This window comes from Coffea eugenioides, chromosome 5, assembly GCF_003713205.1.
Source record: "Coffea eugenioides isolate CCC68of chromosome 5, Ceug_1.0, whole genome shotgun sequence".
Taxonomy (NCBI): domain Eukaryota; kingdom Viridiplantae; phylum Streptophyta; class Magnoliopsida; order Gentianales; family Rubiaceae; genus Coffea; species Coffea eugenioides.
In genome coordinates this window covers 49,922,280-49,943,262 of record NC_040039.1, presented here as the reverse complement: position 1 = coordinate 49,943,262, position 20,983 = coordinate 49,922,280, and the positions used below count along the sequence as shown (strand labels likewise).

At 38.7% G+C, this 20,983-nt stretch overlaps 4 protein-coding genes and 1 long non-coding RNA gene across 6 annotated transcripts; 2 read left to right on the top strand and 3 right to left on the bottom strand.

Annotated features, from left to right (window-relative positions):
- Positions 1-4,835: 4,835 nt before the first annotated feature.
- LOC113770438 (heterodimeric geranylgeranyl pyrophosphate synthase small subunit, chloroplastic-like) lies at positions 4,836-6,281 on the top strand. The gene has a single exon (XM_027314889.1). The coding sequence runs from the start codon at positions 5,170-5,172 to the stop codon at positions 6,091-6,093; it is 924 nt and encodes a 307-aa protein (XP_027170690.1). The 5' UTR covers positions 4,836-5,169; the 3' UTR covers positions 6,094-6,281.
- Positions 6,282-7,169: 888 nt separating this feature from the next.
- LOC113772315 lies at positions 7,170-8,559 on the bottom strand. The gene is made up of 3 exons (XM_027316908.1): positions 8,488-8,559; positions 7,532-8,046; positions 7,170-7,230 (listed from the first exon to the last, which is right to left on the bottom strand). Exons 1-3 carry the CDS (start codon positions 8,502-8,504, stop codon positions 7,211-7,213), a joined length of 552 nt encoding a protein of 183 aa, XP_027172709.1. The 5' UTR covers positions 8,505-8,559; the 3' UTR covers positions 7,170-7,210.
- Positions 8,560-13,206: 4,647 nt separating this feature from the next.
- LOC113770590 (ATP synthase gamma chain, chloroplastic-like) lies at positions 13,207-14,720 on the bottom strand. Its single transcript, XM_027315100.1, has one exon. It carries the CDS (start codon positions 14,441-14,443, stop codon positions 13,298-13,300), a length of 1,146 nt encoding a protein of 381 aa, XP_027170901.1. The 5' UTR covers positions 14,444-14,720; the 3' UTR covers positions 13,207-13,297.
- A 968-nt stretch (positions 14,721-15,688) lies between these two features.
- Positions 15,689-15,973, bottom strand: LOC113772411. Its single transcript, XR_003468537.1, has 2 exons — positions 15,833-15,973; positions 15,689-15,758 (listed from the first exon to the last, which is right to left on the bottom strand). It is a non-coding gene; the product is annotated as an uncharacterized LOC113772411 (long non-coding RNA).
- Positions 15,974-16,048: 75 nt separating this feature from the next.
- Positions 16,049-20,293, top strand: LOC113770854 (NADH dehydrogenase [ubiquinone] 1 alpha subcomplex assembly factor 2). 2 transcript variants are annotated; one of them, XM_027315462.1, is made up of 9 exons: positions 16,049-16,613; positions 17,281-17,337; positions 17,654-17,706; positions 17,981-18,032; positions 18,521-18,583; positions 18,660-18,719; positions 19,447-19,483; positions 19,649-19,711; positions 19,987-20,293. In XM_027315462.1, exons 1-9 carry the CDS (start codon positions 16,502-16,504, stop codon positions 20,048-20,050), a joined length of 561 nt encoding a protein of 186 aa, XP_027171263.1. In that variant the 5' UTR covers positions 16,049-16,501; the 3' UTR covers positions 20,051-20,293. The 2 variants fall into 2 exon arrangements, with proteins under 2 accessions (XP_027171263.1, XP_027171264.1); XM_027315463.1 differs by having other exon boundaries at positions 16,535-16,617.
- Positions 20,294-20,983: the final 690 nt, after the last annotated feature.

Here is a 20,983-nt window from a genome sequence, read left to right as displayed (position 1 = left end):
TTCAGCCTCCATTTTGGGATGGAATTACTGAAATGTCCTTTTTCATCTTTCACAATAGGTAGGTGAATTTTCTTGCCAGTGCCCAAGTTATTAGAATTTGAAGCATTTACTGCTTAAATATCCAATAAATTTTCCTTATGTGGGCGAAAGAGCAACAGATAAGACGAAAGAGATTTGTTTCTGCTTTTTTCTTCCTGGCAAGACAAAGATGAGTTATTAAGGAGGTCGGAGAGAGGAAAATGACTTGAGAACGCACGTAAAAGGAAGGGGCATCGAGAAGGAAGCGGGTACTTCCTTTGATATTTTTGGCATTCCAATTTAGTACTAGTCAGATTTGTGTTACCTAATCATTTCGGACTATTTTTGTTGGAGATTTCAAATAACGAAATGATGAGCTGTGGACACATGATGCAAGAGCAAGTAACATGGCCACTCTATTTCATGGGTCAAAAGCCATCTTCAGTTACGTACAGTACACAGAGGACCCGGAACACAGGCCATCGCAACCGCCGCAGAATACTACAGTAATTACTAACGCTAATAACCCCTGCGGTGGCTCCAAACTCATTTGCTACTATTGCTTTTTCCTTGTTCTGTTTGGTCCATCTGCTCAAGGAGACAGACTACAAGGACATAATCCTTACTTAATCAATTACACCCCTTCAAATTCTGAGTTGTGCAAGGGTTGACCTCTATTCTAAAGTGATGTTGTTTGTTTACACTCTCAATTGCGATGGAATGACTATCCGATTTCTCTGGACAAGGGTTGAAATGGAGATGGTAACATCATGCACATTGTAGGGTACTCGATCTACAAGGACTCCGCTATGAATATGATTAGCAAATCGATGACCCTATTGTCCAATGTTTTCTCTTTTTGGTAGGATATATATATACACACACACAAAAGTCAGCTAGCGTTTACAAAATTGAGGCTAGCAAAAACCCCTGCAGTCATCTTCTAATAATCTAGAAATAGAAATGGATCTCCAAGAAAAAGAAGTAAACTCCCTGTTACTCCATTTTTACTAAAAAGTCCACACACCCTGTAAATATGTCTAATATCAGTAAGCTCCCTGTGAGCCTTGCAAGTTGCAATCCTATGTGATTCACAGTTGGTACACGCTTTAACGAGAAAGACCCTACCCCCTCTTTTTTTCTTTCTAGTGATAATAATGTGGCTGGCGCTGCCATTAAAAAACAAAGGCAGGAAACTTCATGATGTGTCACTACTAGCGTAAATAGCCAACCAAATACCACCTAGTCCAAGGTCAGAAACTCCGTGATCAGTGATCACAGAAAGATTGTTCGGAGAGGACTAAGCCCCATGGGGAACACGTTCGAAAGGTTGGTAGGGGGATTTTGATGCGATGAGCAATCACCTGATCCCAACATCTGCTGACACATTTAATCTCACAACTTAGAAAGTTCATGTGCGATGAGAATCACCATGGCTAGGAGATTCTTCTTGAAAACATGAATGTTTTTATTTTTGAGAGAACATATTCGAGGATGCATGCATGTTAGTATCTTGCTTTTGAATAGAGACCCATATTAGGTAGAAAGTCTAAGTCGTGACTTTCTGCAAGTGCCAGCCCTGTTTCCATCCCCTTGTCGTTATCGTTATACTAGACCTAAAAGCAAAGGATTGATTCATAAGCCGCACCAAACTTTACATATTAATGGGGCTTTCTTGTCAATGTTCTCCCGGTGGCCTGTAGGTTGAGGTGGTGGTTGCCTTGCCCTTTTGCCTTCGTAGTGCCGAAACAGGCACGTCTAGAATCTTTGGTGGGATAGTGACTCAGTAGCTAACTACTCGGCAAAATCTTACCCCAATGTATTCCGTTAACATGCATTATCTTATCTCTCCAAATGAAATCAACAAACAGCTTCAAAAGCCTTTTAATTTATTGAGTAGATAAGATGGACATGATTTTGTCTAAGATGGGATTGTATACATGTCAGAAATGCTCAAATTTTATATGTCTCATTAAAAGTTAAGCAATATGTTGCAGTATCAAGTAAAACTGGATTTCGCCTCATTGACTTCACCTGTAATGAAGAATTTATGTAGAGCAACAGATGATTAAGAAGCCTCACAATGCAGACAATCGAAAGGTCGAAATTCTGCAGTTGGTGAACGGTGGTTGTGTTGTGTGACTAATTACGTTAAAAGGCTTGTATTTTAGGTCCTATATTTGAATGGTCCATCTCCTGTTAGAATTTCTTCTCTTATCTTTCTCTCTAAAACTCCTCTAACCAACCCTCCTATGGGAGAGAGATTAGACAAGATAATCTGGTTTTTCTCCATGAGAGGATGCCCTTTCCCAAAATTTATTTCCTTTGTTTGAATAAATTCTTTTTTAGAGCTGTTTAGTGAGAGATTGTTTTCTCCTATATAATTTTCTGATGAGAGATTTTTCTCCATTAAATTTTTCTAGTGGAAGTTTTATTCTCTCGTAAGATATTCTTGTGAAAGTGTTTTTTTGTTTTTCTATCTTTTCTCTTTTTAATGGTCGAGATTAGAGATTTGGTAAATCTTATAAACCAAATTTTTTTGGGTTTGAAGCAGTCTTTTTTCTATCTTTTTCAGTGGATGAGATTAGATATTTGATAGATCTAAGAAACCAAATATAGAAGTCAAATCTAAATTTTTTCAGATCAAATAAAAAAATGTTCTATCATTTAAATTTTAGATTTATATATCTGTATCGTATTTGATGTATTTACTGTCATTAATACTATATTTAATGTAGTTGCTGCCATTAGTGTAAATATTGGAATGAAATTGCGTTTGTTATATATATATATGTAAGATATATATATATATGGTTCAGCAAGTTTGGTGGGGGAAATGGGCTGCAAGCGAATCACAAGTATTCACAACCTCACTCGTGTGGAGCCCCGTAACTGAGCCTAGGAAGCCCACGTCCAACGCAAATTGGGACGTGTACATTGTGCTACTTTGTCTTTTTTAAATCTACTTTTTTTCCTTGTAAAGCCCCCAGTACGGTGTCACAATGCATTGAACACATGGGCTCTGGGCGTAGCTGTCTCAAAGCTAAATGGATATGCACCAAGCGCTGTTTATGCATAACATTTTCCGTGCACGAGTCAATCGAGGCACATGGGTTAGGCCCATATGCCGACAAGATTGATTTGATTGGCCGGAGTATTTTGGCTTGGTAATTATTATCCTCAACTCGGATTAGGGCAGTGTCCTGACATTTCCGATTAAATTCAAAGGTGTGTGCCGATACACTTCTTTGGTTGGTTTATCTCCCTCTAGCTCCTTTTTCCTCAATTAGGCTCTCCCTTAATATATAGATTAATTTAGTAGTCATATAAATGTAGACAATTTTTTTTATTAAAAAAAAAAGAAAGAAAAACATTGACCTCTTCATTAGTGTTATTAAACCCAATCCGATCCGGTGATTTAACCCGATCAATTCAATGAACCAGTAACTAAATTGAATTAAGTCTTTAATCGAATTATTTAAATAATAAATTTATTGACGAATCGACTGTTCAACCGATCAACTTGGTGAGCCGATCAATTTTGTTCGAACGGGGTTCTTCATGGTTTCAAGTGAAATTGAATCATAATAATGCCTCGAGATCTTCACGTCATAAGCATTGAAAGCAAGTTTAAAATAACGTAACTATTGTTGATTGACTGAAATAGTCCCAAATTCATTGATCTCTCCATGGTGCCAAGTGGAATTGAGTCATAATGTTGTCTTGTCTCTAGACCGTTACAAGAATTGTTATAGAGCATATACTATTAAAAAGTGAAATTAATCACTACTGAAGCAATGTAAAATTTGGGAAGAAATGGACTGACTCCTTGGCTAACCCTTTAAATATACTCCCATAGCTATTCAGCGCGTAATTTTTTTTTCCCTTGGAGGAAATCCACGAAATATTCCCAAATACTTATCATTAAAAGTGACGAGGAAGGAATTTACATGTAAGATAAAAAAAGAAGCCATTATTCAGATATATTTCGTTATGACATTGTCGACGACAGGGAGAGGGACTGGTTTGTATTTTTAATTTTTTCCCCCCTTGAAAGATAAGAGACGTGCCGGAAACGTCTAAATGGATTATCCACTGCAAATGGTCAGTTTTGTCGGTTTAGCTCTAGTGCATCAATCCTTTTTTTTTTTGTTTTTTTTTTTTTTTCGACACAGGGTGTCCAAGTCAATTCCTTACGGGATCCGATTAATCCTCTGTGGCCAGAGCCCCGGCCCCCCAACTCGACCAAGGCACGACAAGTGCACAGACTTCCCCATAGCACAGTCTCGAACCCGGGACCTGAAGATTCCAAGGAAACGCTGCTACCATGTGGTTAAACCCGTGGGGCCTAGTGCATCAATCAACCACATACATTTTGCCTAGTTTACAGCACAATAAAAAGGGCAGTGGTCCAGCAAAATTTTATAAAAAAAAAAAGAAGAAAATTTTTTTTGACGATAAATATAAAGATAATTCTTCAGCTCCGTTTGGTAGAATATAGTAGTAGTATTATAAAACCTAGACATCTTCTTCTTCTCTGTGGTCCTCCTTTTCCCTGAAATCAAAATCATTTGTACGTACGTCGTATGTCAACATATCCAGTGCAACGAGTGAAAAGAAGTTTTGATGTACGCATCTGTGCTGCTTGATCCTCCATTCCTCGGACAATTGTCTCTTGCATAAAAAAAACGTTTAAAAGAAAAAACATATTCAATACTACTACAACTTACTTACACGTACTCTTTCTTTCTATAAAATATAAATAAATATCAGGAATGTTGCTAGCTACTCTAAGGCTCTGTCATGTGCAGAGATGTGAACCATTCTACACATGAAACTTCCAAACAAACGTTAGTTGGCGAAAAATGTCAATCAATCGCTCATGTCTCACGCGGTTCCATTACCATTACTAAAATAGCGTGAGACCTAAGGCAGTATACAAACCCGTGCCCCGCGTGCTCATGCACCACCACCACCCAAAAAAAAAAAAGAAAAAAAGAAAGAGTAAGCCATAAAAACGAAATCTTGACTTCATCTATAAAGAGTAAGTCTCCCGCACCAGTTGCAAAAAAAATATTAGCCTGCAAGATCCGGAGTCATCAGCGGTAGTACTATATCATTTCCATATACTCCTATCTAAGCGAAGAGAAGATGGCTAGAGCTCTTTCAACTTGCAATGGAAGGGCGAATCTTTTCGGGTCCTCCACATCAAATCTTCTTAGCCCTTCGTCAGTATGCTACAGGCCTCTGGTGGTCAGAATGTCCCGAGAGCAACCTTACTGGGCAAATATCGAAGCGGACGTCGAAACACATCTAAAGGAAGCCATCCCAATCCGGCATCCGGTTTCGGTCTTCGAGCCCATGCATCATCTAGCCTTTGCAGCGCCGAGAACCACAGCCCCGGCCCTGTGCATTGCTGCTTGTGAACTCGTCGGCGGCCACCGGAGCCAGGCCATGGCTGCGGCGTCTGCTATTCAGCTCATGCATGCAGCTGCGTCTGCTCACGAGCGGCTTCCCTTGACCGACAGGACCAGGCCCAAGACCAAGCCCGCAACGGAACGTAAGTTCGGCCCCAATATTGAGCTCCTGACCGGGGACGGAATCGTGCCATTTGGGTTCTTGCTGCTGGCTGATTCGCTGGATTCAGCCCAAAACAATCCGGATCGGGTGTTGAGGGTAATGACCGAAATCGCCCGGGCCACAGGATCGCAGGGGGTGGTGGATGGCCAATTCAGGGAATTCATCATCAGCCAATCGGATGAGGAAGAGGCGGTCGATGCGAGCTCGATTGAGTATGTGAGCAGGAAGAAAGAAGGTGAACTGCATGCTTGTGCTGCAGCTTGTGGAGCAATATTAGGAGGCGGCAGCGAGGCAGAAATCGAGAAGTTGAGAAGCTATGGACTCTATGCCGGAACCATACAAGGAATGCTATTTGGGATTGGAAGAAATCAAAAGGGAGTGCGAGAAATGGTGGAAAATTTGAGAGCACTGGCCCTGAAAGAAGTGGAGAGTTTCAAGAACAGAGAAATTGAGGCAATTTCTAGCTTGGTGGAGCCTGAACTCAGCTTCGTCTAGAGCCTCATATTTTACGTAGTGTACGTACCTATCAAAAATGATAATAAATGTCATTACCAAAACCAAAAGAAAAGAAATTTCAAAGATGAAGTGTGAAGACAAAATATGATGTAATGTGTCTGGCTGCATGTGTGACATCTTCTTCTTCTGTTTGATTACGAGAAAGCAACTAGATACTCTTCCTGTGACTTTAGACACGCAATTAAATTATTTTCAGCTGCAGAAAATATATATTTGCGCCCGCTTAATTCCAAAATTTCCAAGTCTGATTTTGTGTGTTACGGCCATGCCTTGTTAATTTTCAACGAGGCAATGAGTGTACATTGAATAGAATGGTGGGTATCATGTTAAAAAATGTTCCCTTTTTTCTCTCTGGTTATAATTGAATTGTCAAGGACGAGTTGCGTAGGGTGGTGGCTTCTATTAAAAAAAAAAAAGTTTATAAAAATTGGAATTTTATAGCTTAATACGGTGAAATGAAAACTAATCAATAAAAATCAAGAAAAACGAGGGAGGGCCCTTTTTTTATTTTCGCTCCCCTAGGGCGACGGTCGCACAATTTTATTTGTACTAAATGTTATATCACAATATAAGAATACACAACTTTTTTTTTTCCCATTGCCACCTTGTTTTTACTCTTCGATAATGTCATTTTCGTTGTCCTCTTCTAAATTTGGGTATTTTCTTTATGAACACGAGTAAAGGTACCGTTGGACAAAGGTACTAGCAATACTTTTTGTACTCCTTGTCTGGTTGTATCTATTATTGTCGTGTATGAAAGTCGTATACGTGCTTTAGGTGAAATTTATTGATCAGGAAAAAGAAAAAAAAAAAAGAGAGGTAAACTTGCAAAATTCAGACTAGCAATAAACAAACTATTTTGCATTAAGGAGAGGCAAGAATCATAAAGTAGTTTAAACATCGAATAAAGCGCCAGTGGTAGTGGATATTGGAACCCTTTTTTTTTTTGTCGAAGAACAAGTTTTGATTGATCTCCATGCAGTTAACCCCATTGGTAACCAAAAGAAGAAATAGAAAAACAGAAATGAAAAATTATCAACATCACGTACTTATTTTATTAGTTCACTTTTAATTTGAAGGGCAAGCAGTTAATCTCTTACCCACAGCAGCACCAACCTAACAGGAAAATACACTGGTATTAAATACAGGAAGCACATTGTCTATTTATACCAAATAAGGCAAATTGTCTAATCAGAAATCCTGAAGCAGGCAGACAAACCTGTACAATTGAATTGCGATAAGATAATAGCAGCATGATTTCACAGGGACCCATATTTACTAGCAGTATTACATTACCAATCATATTGATGAAACAGAATCACCATCATGACAATGTTAATCATGTCCATCACAAATAGTTACTCAAGAAATCCTGTTTTGGTTAACACAGCATTTCTGACATTGCTCAGATCTCTACCTTTGAGTGTTCTTCCAACACCTTCGCACACAGAAAATGAGGTTATTTGACTCCTTGCAAGCTTTCTGGCGATCCATTCATGGGGTGGAACCACACTGCCATCATCTTCCTCTTCTTCATCACTGTCCCAACTGTTATACATCACGCCATCGCTATTGCCGTGATCATCATCATCATCAAGCCGTGAAACAGTATTGGATGGTTTTTTGGAGCTGCTTCCATAAATCTTGGACCAATCAGGGATGTTAACAGGGGCTGACTGTTGAATAATTTTGGGTTCGGTCCCAGAATTACTACTGGTGGCTTTTGGAATCATTCTCGATGCAGTCGGCCGGCGCCTCGAAACCATAGAGGACGATTCTCTGTAGGAATCAGAGTTGGACTTCTTCAATTCTTTACTTCGCCCGAGAATACCCCAGACATCTTCTTCTTGAAATTCTTCATTCCTCAAGGTTGACCAACCAGAGCTGCCTTGCCTGTACAAGCTATACTTGCCTTCAGCTGATGACATCCCCCTGAAAACACAAAATCCAATTAAGTCAACTGGCTAAATCCATTAACCAAAAAAGACAGGTGCATACATGCTATTCCAAGTAGAAAAGAGAGGATCTCTCACTGTTGCTTTTCCCACCTCAGAACCAACAATCTCAGAAAGCATCCAAAGTTTTAAGAGAGTGGAATTATCTTTTTACTAGGCAAATCCCGTGCAATCAAAAGTCTTTTACAGAGAGAATCCACAGTTCGCTGAGTTAAGAAGTCATGATTCAGGAATTGCAGCTCTAAATCTGAGACAGTGATTTCAACAATCTATCGGGTGAGAAATGCTGCGTGAGCGAGATTGTGATGTGTGATGCGTGTGTGTATCTCTGAGAAAGAAAGGGAGAGCAACATAAGGGACCGGCTAGCAGATTTAGAAGCTTAAAGCATTACTTCTGCTTAGAGAATCAGTTTCTCACCTACAGTTTATGAACATCAAATGAAGCTGGGAAGTCTGCTGAAAGTAGATAGCCACCAAGAGAGATGGCAGAAGTCGGCCAATCCTAGAAATTCTCTAAATAACGTGTGTGCATGCGTTTCCCTTGTTTTTTAAATGACTCACTCTTGAATCTTGATAGTGAAAGGTCAGAATAACATCTGCAAGTATTATATGCGTTTCACTTTGTATCTACCTAACAAAGACTACAGGACCCCCTTTGTATGCTTAAAAATATCCTATATCAAGACAAGAGCCTCCAATCTCCCAGCCAAAAAAGAAGACAATATGTCTCAAAAAGTTTGAAGGATAGAAGATTGGAAGAGTATGAAGTGGAAGTTCACACAAGATGAGGATTAACTTTCTGATTCTGTAATAGTTAGTGGCTCCGGACTCGGGGGAGAATGCACAACACTATGATAAATAGATTCAATTAGAAATGAGGAGGTGACTCTGCCAATAATAGTAGGGAGACCCATAATTATTTTATTGATTTATAATCTCCTGAAGAAGGTGGTTAATGTCGTCATAAAGGTATAGAAAATTATGTAGTCAAGCATCAAAAACCTTTCCCGGTTGTTTCTCTGATTTGGACTTCATTTGAACTTTGTAAGACTAAAATCCGGATACTTTCTGAAAGACAACTACCACCTGTAATGGTGCTGCTGAGTGCAATGCACATGTAGTTTTTCCACAATCTAATATTATCATATGTATATTCAAACCTTGATTTCATCATCCGCCTGCTGTTTTGCTCTGAACGACTGGTTGCTTTGGTTACTTGCCGTGGAATTTCCTTCAAGCATTTCTTTCAAGTGATCTATGGTTTTTTTACAGTAAAGGGTCCCCTCGCGAAGGGGGAGGTTTCCATCCAGTATCCCACTGATTATAAAGATGGGTCCAGACCATTTTCGACTAATCAGGTTAAGCCCTTGACATCAATTGACTCAGTGAAATGGATATCCGATCCAAATCTAAGCATATCTTTGGATCCAACTTGTTTCTTTTCACTATCTGCATAATAATAGGAAAAGAATCATGATGCCATATGTTCTCATGACTCTGCTATAAGTAGTAATATTTGTCTGTCTATTCTCCTTCCAATCAGTGTATTCCACAAACAACAATAACCCCCACTCCCAGACCCACAGCCACAGGTACGTAAATTTTAACTCCAGCAAGAGGTCAAATTTGGTGGGCAAATCATCTTAGCTTAAAATGATAAAAAAGAACATCTGATAAACATGATACTCAACGTGACATAAGAAAATTTCTAGAGCAACAAGAAAAATCTTTTCAGGACGATAACTTCTCTTTTTGCATTAAATCTTGTAAAATAGTTAATTCTTCCAGCAAAGGTTTTGCTTTATAAAATAATAATGCAGCATGTTTCTTTGTCTTGCTCGTTGAAAATGAGTCCCCCGAAATTAGCTGTTGGCTAACTGGCTTCTACATTGACGTATAAGAGGCATGGCCGCCATTCAATGAATGCGGCTGCCTTCAGCTTTGGACATTCCAGCATGACAAAATTCCAATTTAAACTATTTCGACCTCTCCCTTTTCTTCAAATTTGAAGAAGAGTATCTTTGGTGATAGAGGAGGACATATTCATGTTTCTTCAGTAGATTCATTTGCTCGTAAATACCATGTGACAGCCCCACCTCCCCTAACGCGAACCAAAGGATTCGGCGGACCGCCTACCCAACTCTCGCCAGAACTACTAAGACGAGTATATACAAACTAAAACGTTCCGAAATATATTAGCACGCTTAAACGATTCAATAACCACGAAACGGAAACGAAAATCAAAACTGAAGGATGAATAGTGACTGCCACGTCGCAAATCCGGCCGGATTGTGACATGGCAGTCACTATTCATCCTTCGGTTTTGATTTTCGTTTCCGTTTCGTGGTTGTTGAATCGTTTAAGCGCGCTAATATATTTCGGAACGTTTTAGTTTGTGTATATCCTTTTTAGTAATTCTGGCGAGAGTTGGGTAGGTGGTCCGTCGAACCCTTTGGTTCGCCTTAGGGGAGGTGGGCTGTCACATACCAAATCTCGTCTGGAATCACTAGCAGCCGCCATCAACTAAGTAGTACGGCGGTACGAGGTCCCACAGGTTAGGGCGATTCTGTCCCTCTAATTCAGTCAATTTTTTATATGCAGGCTTGTTCTGATGTTTGTCCGCCAGCTAATTTAATTACTAATAAGAAGGCAAGTTGTCCTCCAACTCTGCGCAATTTGCGTATGCCAAAGCAAAATCAGTTACTGGACCTTCATACTGGTCAGTCATCCAAAATTCCAAATTCTTTGAAGCTAATATGGAATCCAAAAACTTGCAGATGTCTTCTGTTTTAAGTCCAATTTATCTGTCTCTTTTGGACCCCTCGAAATGAAACATTCTGTTACACTGCGTTCACCATGCATACTATAGCAGTTCCAAACCCCAGCAATGCTCCACATGAGACAACGAGACTGGGGCAACATGTTCTCCATGACCGAAAGTTCTCATAAAAGACTTATAAGTGTCTAGAAGAGTTGACATTTTTCTTTCAATTTAGATGTTGAAATGGCCAAAGAAGATTGAATATTTGAATTTGCATTATTACTTGTCACAATGCTAATGTACAGTTTTAGTACGATTTACTTGGGTTATTTTTGCCTTTGGGCTTTGGCTGCAGTTCGTTAGTGTTTGGAGTTGTTACACTGCAACATACAATAATCTTACGCCTTGGGGATTGAAGTACATATTAAACTTAGTTAACATTTATAGTTGACAAGATTCTAGTTAATCACTGAAAAATAATTTTATGGAAGTAAAACTCTTTTTTTGGATCTCGCTAGAAAGAGACTCGATTTAAAAGAGAAAAATCAAGAACTTAAAAGTTAATGTCGAAATTTTTTGAATTTTAAAAAGAGCTACAGCCATGCACGGTTATCACTTGATGACTTGTGATTTGAGTTTGGCCAATACTTAAATCACCACCAAGATCATTCAAACTTCCCTTGCATAATCATTTAAGCACTTCTTAACAACATCAGGTGGCCTGCCAGGCTATCCGCACAACACCCATTTCCTTCTCTCCAAGTGTGATTCAACTCACACTCCCATTCCTTCCTCATCCATTGTCTGAGCTTCCTTCCTCTTCCTCGTCCATTATCTGATCCATTTTCTGATCCTCCCGTTCAAATTTGTTCTATTTGCTTCCTCAAGTTTCTCCTGAGTTTCACAATGTCTATTTGCTCCGACTTGTATATCCTTTTTTCCATTCTCTTTTTTATCTCCGCCTGGATGATGATGGTACTCGGTCCCCTCAGGGTCAGGCAACACCCAAATTGGTGTGCTCCAGGGTGTCGACAAATCTAGACAAGGTGAAGACATTGAGATAGTTTTGTCTTCAATGTGGTAGGAGTATAGGGACTTGTCTTGGTAACGTGTGAAGTAAACTCGATTTCCCATTCGTTCTATATCAGTTATCATAATTCGACATGAGATTGCTTCATCATTGCTCAAGAAAAAAGCTCTATTTGGGCAACTGCCCACTCTGTTCCATTTCCTAGTTGGGAAATCCAATTTGAAAACATCAATATTCATTGTTTCCCTGGAGTGTATCTCAAAATTTATCGCAAAGAGATCCCCATCGGATTCCACCAAGTACATTTTTACGTGATCGCATACAGATTGAAAAAGAGGTAGCTGACAGTGAAGAGATGTTATAACAAGCCTTTGTTTGAAAATCTCAATCTCCGCCAGACGACGTCTGCAACAGGTAGTAGCATATATTCTATCATTGCAGACAATTGGCAAACAAAAATGATGCCAACCATGGTCGGTCCCGCTTATAATCTTGATCTCTTCTTTGCTGCAGCTTCTTATAGTCCACCTTTGGTCTTTGATGTAACAGAACGCAATGCTCTGAGGATTAGCCAAAAATAACAAGAGAATGCTTCCGGGATTTGCAGGAGACGATGTTAATAGGATACCTTCGACATGTTGTCTAGGTTGCAGGTCCAAAGGAGAGAGATAAATTGATTCCAAAGATTTTGAATTCCAAAGATGAAACTGAGTTTTTTCTGACAAAACTAACCAGCCGTGGGATGACAGCCAAAATCTTTTGTTCTGCAACTCAAGAATTGATCTAAAGTATTTGGTACTGGGCTGAGACAGGCAATAAAAGGTTTGGTTTTCCATATTTTTGCCATGAAAGAAAACAAGCCAGGGGTATAGACTCGGAGGGGGTGGACAACGGTGGATTTGGTCTGCTTTTTATTACCTCCGCCATGTTCAATTCTAGACTAGTGTTTCTCTCTCTGTGTTGTAGTGAAAACGATGTAGGTCCTGTCCTTTATATAGGGTCCATGACCTCGACCAAGTCCTGCTCCCTTTAGGGCTTCTTCCAATAAGGAAATGGATTTGGAGTTCTACTCCTTTAGGACTTCTTCTTCTCTTCCAATAAAGAAATGGATTTGGAGTAGAGTTCTGCTCCTTTAGGACTTCTTCTTCCAATAAGGAAATGGATTTGGAGTTCTGCTCCTTTTACACTGCAAATTACATCTAAAAATGGATTTAATTTGGCAACCCTCCGTCCTACCCCGCCGATACCACATTAAAAACCATGGTCCTTATTTGATTGATTGCTGTTAGAAAGCGGTCCATCCCATCCCCGCCTAATAAAGTAGTGAAATAAGCATATTGAACGGATTCAAAAGTTTTGGAATTGAGAGGCTTGGGATAGAATCATAGAAGAGATCATACAATGAATTAAAGATTGCATAGCCAAAACCGAAACAAACTAAATAAGTGCCTCTGCTCCAGCAACAATTTCCAAGATCTCCCCTGTGATCTTAGCTTGCCTTTCCCTGTTATAAGTAATGGAAAGGTTCTTCTTCAACTCCACCGCATTCTCAGTGGCATTGCTCATTGCATTCATCCTTGCAGCTAGCTCACTAGCAAATGACTCCTGCAATGCCCTCAGAATCTGACTATTTAAATAAAGTGGCATCAATGCATCAAGAATCTGAGCAGGGTCTTGCTCAAACTCCAAATTAGGCAAAAATTCCCTCTTTTTTCGAATTGGGCGATCCCTCTCCACAGTCAATCTCCCTTCTTTTGTTGTCAATCGGAAAAACTCATCTTTGCCTACACCAACACGTTTGCCATTTACATCATAAAGCTCTCCTTTAGCAGACAGTGGAAGCAAAGTATGAATTACTGGATCAGACTTTATCAATGACACAAATTTGGTATACAGTAGCTCAACTTTATCAACTTCCTCACTAACAAACAGAGAAAAAACGTCATCAGCAATCACTTGAGCTTCTTTAGAAGTAGGAAATCCCCCGCTCTCGACAAATCTACCCACAAACAAACCATCCCTTCTATGAAAGTAAGCATTGCCCTTTTTCCCAACACTAATCAAATAATAATCCAATCCAAGATTCCTCAACTCCTTAATCCGGGCCTCAGCCTTTTTCAGCATAACATTATTGAAACCCCCACAAAGACCTCTATCTCCAGTCATCACAACGAGAGCAACTTTCTTGACTGGCCTAATATTTGTTAAAGGAACATCTATATCATCCAACTGAAGCTGCTCATTGATATCGTACAAGACTTCAACAAGGGCCTCTGCAAATGGTCTGCTATTGATTACTGCTTCTTGGGCTCTCCGCACTTTTGCAGCTGCAACTAGCATCATTGCTTCTGTCACTTTTTGGGTGTTTTTTACTGTTTCCATCCGCTCCCTGAGCTCACGGAGGCCATTTTGAATAAGGGGCGCTCTCGAAATATGATAAAAATCAAACCTTTTTGTATCTGTAATTGTTTGATAATTTAATATGCGATGGGGGTTGAGCTGAGATGGGGAAGAAATTGAAGAGGGGTCACAAATTGAAGGTTTTAAGGAGACCGTTGTTGATATGTTGGAGCAAGACATCATAGTTTGCACGTTACAGGTTTCATACAACAAGATGCAGCAAAAGAAATCGAGGGTTTAAGATTAGAAAGATCGAGCTTTTGTTGATTTTGGAGATATTTGGAATTTGAAGTTGGATTTTGAACTGTTTTGCTTGGGAGAGAGAATGGTAAAAGAAGATCCAAATAATGAAATAGTTGAACGCCCGCCGGAGATGAAATTCCGGCCAGCGGCTATCAAATTGGTTTTAGATCTTCTTTTAACAGTTCAGGTGAAACCGTGGAAGATGTAGTGAGACTGGGACAGAGGATTGAAATTGGTCGAAGCACAAATTGGGCCTAAACTTTTCAATCATGGGCCTAATGTTTGTCCAAATTTCCAAAATTTTAATAATTGACTAATATTTGCATCGTTTGAGTCACGTGTGCAACATTTGCTGGGAAAGCTTTCTCTAGATTCATCTCCTATGTTTGGATAATTGATTACTTTTAAAAAATGTTTTGTTACTATTTTCTAGATATGGTTTTAGATCACACTTTCTATTTTGTATGCACAATCATATCACCAAAAGAAGAACAAATTTCTAGATAGTTACTCAATTCAAACACCAAACACCTGTAAAATGAAAAATGGATTGAAACTAGTAGTTAAAAGACTATGAAAATGATTAACTTATAGGAATGTTAATGTTATCGTTGCAGAAAAAAAAATAATTGAAAGACATTTTAAACAAGCAGTTGAAAGACATTTTTCAATTTTTTCAATAATTAGAAATTTAGCTGCCCTTAGAATTTAGAGGACCTAAATTCAAATTTATTTTTTTCTTGTGGCATAAATCCTACCCCTCTTCATCTATATGAAAGATTGAAACAAACAGTTGAAAGGCGTCATTCTTTTGCCCTTTTTTCAATAAGAGGATCTAGATTTAGATTTATTTTCTTTTTTGCTGCCACTTAAATCCCCTCTCTCCCTTTATCTGGAAGACATATTTTAAAAGGAAAAATTGCTGCATAAATTCCCCCCCTCTATCTTGTTCCAGTACATTGTCTTACCGAAGTAAGCATGTTTTAAATTCCCCCCTCTATCTAGAAAAAAGATTTAAATGGAAAAATTGGATGATTAAATTTATTTTCTTTTTTGCTGCCACATAAATCCCCTCCCTCCCTTTATCTGGAAGATATATTTTAAAAGGAAAAATTGCTGCATAAATTCCCCCCTCCCTTTATCTAGAAAAAAGATTTAAAAGGAAAAATTGGATGGATTGGATTAAAAGAGTGATGGTCCAATTAGGGCCGCCCATTGGGCAATGATGGGCCAGGAGCGCACCAGCCTGTAGTCCCTCCACTGCAAGGAGCGGGTGGTTTTCGCTGCTCTGTTAAGCCAGCCTCGCGCAGTGTCCACCTCTTTAGGGACCGTGAAACATCAGCCTTCGCCAAGATTACGCGGCCCAGCTCTCCGCTTGGAGTGGGCAGGCCAGTAAATAGCGCTCTCAACCCTACCCTCTGAGTCGGACCAACGTTCCATCACTCTCATGCCCCCGCTTGGGTTACAAGCCCGCGCTACGAGGCTCGGCGGCAGCTGGTTCATTCTCTGATGATTTGACGAAGTCCAGACTCTTCTGTTACTCCGATGTGGGATTCCAGCTATGGAACTGTTTGGCAGATACCAGCGATACTTGAGAAAACAAACCCAACCCAGACTCTACCCAATACTGGGACCAATAGACATCTGTTCTTGATTATTTTGTAATTATGGAGTTCGAAGAGCAAGAGAACATACTTCGGGTGATTTGTTTACGTTGAATCAAGTGATTTTGATCCATAGGAATAGGGAATGGAGCAGCATGAAAAGTGCTGATTACAATAGTTAACGAAGAAGTAAACGTTTCAGGTTGTTTCCAAACACTGTCTTATGTGGTACACAATATTCAAGACTTGAAGCCACCTGGGTTCGAACTCCTTTCTTGAGGTTTCAGGAAGGAAAACAGAAGCTTATGGTTGAGAGTCCAGAAGAAGCAGAAGAAGCTGTTGAAGAACCATTTTTTTCCTGATTACTTCTGATTAATATCGAAAAAGAAAAAGGATGTCGAGATTCTGGGCAGGAATTGTGGGATTATTCAGAAATCGGACTATGGCGGGAATGGACAAAGCTGGGAATCGATACTTTACTCGAATGGAAGAAATTGATGGTGTCAGTAAGTGGGTCCTTTCTTCTTCCTTTTTTTTTTCCTCTCTCGCACTTTGTGCTAGTTTGGCAATATATATAATTTTAGTAAATGAATGGGCATAAAGCATATGGTATTTGGACATGTATTAATAAGTTTGGAACTTTGTGAATTTCGATGTATGAATTGGGAACTTTGGGAGGAATTTGCACACATTCTTGCTGATTCCTTTATTTTTTTTATTTATTGAAATGCTGCTTGAAGAACTTTTGATTTAAAAGCTGAACTAAAGTATAGATGAAATGAAACTGGTCAAGGTGTGATATAGGACGCAGAAAAGTTTGATTTTCGTCGGGTGTTTGTCCAATTATTTTAGTCGCCATTTTAGGCCAAAAGATGTCCTGGCAGTTAAGGCCTACAAAGATGGGAACTTTGAGTTTTAGTGAAGCTTAATATCATGGTGCTAGTAGTTCTTTTTCCACACTCATTTAGTTATTGGAAACTGCTATCATCAGATTATTGTACTGCATGATCTGGCGGAACGTGTAGATAGTTTAATGAGATAAACTACTAGCTTGAGGAAGTCTGTTGGCTCTCTGTTAATATTATGTAGCTGCAATGCCGTTTCTTCAGCTTTTTTGCAAATTGAAATTGTAAATGTGCTTGGCCTTATGTCTTACGTATGTGACTGCATCAGTGAAAGAGAAACGATGGGTGGTATTCAAAGGAGAGCAGGAACCAACTTCAGTTCCAGGTATATCTCTTCGGACAGAGCATTGTTCTTGTTACTTTCCCTTTATTGTGTGGCTTATTTTCTTGGATTCATTTTAAAATTATCGGGGTGAATGGAACTTGTTGTTTAATGTGTTAATTATCTACAATGATATGCTAAATTTAAGGAATTCTTTATTGAGGGAAAATGCTTCTGCTTTTCCATACCCACTTATAAACCTGAATCCTTGATTTTCCTACTTTAAGTTGGTGAAGTTGTTCAATTTTATGATCACAAGCACCTTGCTTCTCCACATTTTGTTCTCATAATCAGTCATTTTATGCTTAAACCATTGTAGTCGAATGGATATGTTGGCTGAATGGACAGCGAAAGATAGCTCCTACGCCTGAGGTAAATTAAGCAACCTTGTCTGTCTTTTGTTTCATATGATGCTAAGCAAACTGAAGGTCACTTCTCTTCTGAATCCCATCCTTTCGATTGTCAATAGGTGAATAGGGTAGGAAAGTGACTTCTTCTATTAGAAATTTTTTATGTTCTATGTGGACAATATACCGCTGTCTTTGTTTTTATCTTCAGGGGATATTCTAGAAGTTCTCCTTACATCATGTACTAAGAAGTTGAAAGAGAACCGAAACATTTAGTTGATTATTAATCTGGTTGTCAGGAAATGGCTGAGCTTGAGGCTAGACGGGAACGTGTTAGACTCAATGTTGCTCGTAAGTATAATTTGTGTAATCTCTTTCAACTTCCATCAGTGCTTATCTTTTCTGGATTTGACTTCCCATAACCTTGTATCTGAAACTTTGGCATGTGATAAAATCTGAGAAAAGAGCTTCTCAATCAACCATGAGTAATAGCTCATGCTATATATTTTCATGTTTCCCGGAACAGTCTAATGTGAGGTGATTCTTTTCATATCTTAGTAAGTTATGGCAGAACGCTAAATGGTCAGTGCTGCAGGGTTTTCATGGAATAATAAGCTTGCATTTGTCCATAAAAGAATATAAAATGTGTTGTCCTCCACTGATTGAAGTCTTTGGTTGCATAATTTTGAACTATTGTTCCTAGATTCAAAAAATCAGCATCTCCAGGTTTTTATGATGAGCTTAATCTTCTTAATTAGATTTCAAAAAATAAAATTGAAGTTGTTGTGATATAGTTTTTCACCAAAGCAAGTGCTTAACAAATATTTTACTGCACTAAGTTCTCAAGAAAGAAGAGGAGGAAAGGGGGGCCAAAGGTCTTAGTCAAGAAGCTGCTAAGACTGGTAAGCCACGCATTTTCTTGTATACTTTCACATGGTGTTATTGTACTAAACTCACAGAAGGCTATCATTGGTATAGGTAAAGTTGTAGGGCCAGACTTGAAGAGTTTTATCCGGCAGCTCCCAGTTACTTCAGAAGGTAGCCAATTATTGTTTTACCATTTTAATTGTTAAATTGGTTGTCCTTTTTATAACATTAGGCTCTGTTATGAACTTGCTTTCTTATACTTGTAATGACCAATAAATTAGCCCACAGCTGAGGGGATAATTCTGCATGGATAATGCAAAGTTTAAACTATTAATATATTGGGCAGAATGCAAAATTCACTAGTCGGCTTTGGAGTTCAAGATACGTGCCATCCTAAGCCTTCTTCTTTGGATTTTGAAATTAAGTCCCTGAACTTTCGTTTCTTAAGTTGAACTTTCCATCCCATAAATGGACAAAAGCTTTTGCTTGACAGACATTTTAAGCCAGCTGTAGAAAGATAAACTTTCTGGAACTACTTCCCAGTGTCTAAACTCTGCTGTCTGCTATCACTTCCATCTTGCATCTTTTCCAGTATTAGTTAGCTTCTATGCCTACAGTCCTTTTACTCCTTGCATAACCCTGTGCCCTCTATATAAAATTTGGAAACTGCGAGAGTTAGATATACACGTTTCTTCATATACTTACTAAAGAACCACTGTCTTGAGAGAAGAGAGGATGCAGAGAATGAACAATTCTGTAATCTGGTTCTGCATTTGTCTATTTATTGAGCATGATTGCTTCCATCCTCCGACCTTACTCGTCTGCTAATATCTCCTTTTCTTTTCATGAGAATATGCCATGTCTCTTACTTTTTCCCTGTGTTATTTTATTCTTGAAGGTGATGGACGTGGGGAAGCACTTGATGCATCAGGGAGGTCAGTCGATTGTATATGCACCTGTTAATGATGTGGTCCAAGTGAATTGAAATTAAACCCGCAACAAGTCTATCCTTGTTCTTTATTTGTTCGTTGTCAATTAGCGTTGCACGGATGTACATCTGATCCTGAAATTTCCCTTTTGGCATGCCTTTGTGGTCACAGGGCCTCCAAAGCAACTGATTCAGAGAAGCAACCACCATATGAAGTTAGACAAAAACAAGAAGAGTAAGTTTCCTGGTTCATTCAGTTAGTGTGTTTCTACTCCTCAATTTCATTTCGTGTATGCCTGCCAGTGTGCTATTGCCAAGATTTCGTCTACTCGACGACATCAGTGGACTTTTAAGAGCGGGCAACTCAAAAGTTGTGAACAAAAAAGTCCATATTAGTGACGTGTTATTATTTGAAACTAGGGATGATCTATTTTACTGATTTCATGTGAAATAGCATAATCATCATCTTCTATACTCAAAATGTTTTGACCCCACAAACTGTTGTTTCAGTTCTTCCGAGCCTACGGGAACAGGTGAATCGTTCAGACCAGGGACATGGCAACCTCCAACATGACTACGTGATACTACTATATGCTTTACCATCGAGTGATGGGTGGTCATTTTGTGATTTTTGCTCCTCAAAGATCGTCTTTTTCAATTATTTCCAAGGGGGTTTTAACGCCAAAATTTTGACCCTTACAATTACATGGACAATGACATGGATTTTCTGAGCTCTCTAGTTAACTGGGAGGCTGAATATGTATTTGCCCTTTTACAGTAGGGTAAATCATTTGTTACAGTAGCGATGAATCATCTCTTCCCTGCAACTACTATGCCGACAATTATGCTTCAACCTGATCAACCATGCCTGTGCGGTAGACCAAGTCTTTTTTATACGTGGGATAAAAAAAATGATTGACTAGATAAAATTGTGTGTTAAAAAATATGTTTGTGATACAAATAAATAATTTTTTGACAAATAAAAGGCTATCCAAACACGCGCCAGCCTAAATTAGTTGGGAATTTTTTGGTTTGACCGATACTTTTTCTTTTAACACATTTATTGATCAAATAATCATGTTAATTCGTAAATAAATTTATCTTTTTAACTATGGAGGCTAACCTAATTTTGATTTATTGTGAGGTCATATGCATTTGAAGAAGTAGCCTATAGAAAACATGGTGCACTGATTGTAAGTGCATGTGATTAAGCATATCAATGAATAAAGTTTGGGTAGAATTAATTACACTGAAAAAAATACACATAAATTCACACCCACCCACTCAAATATAAAGAAATGAAAATGATCATTAATATCTTACTATGTATAATCATCATTCTATACGTGTGTGTGTGCGCGTCTACATACATGCATATAGAATGATGAATATATATATATGTGTATATATATATATATATATATATATATATTACGAAAGAGAACTTGTAAATAATTTAGGTAACTTTGTGGTATACCAAAAATATCCCATTAACGATAGTTTTTTT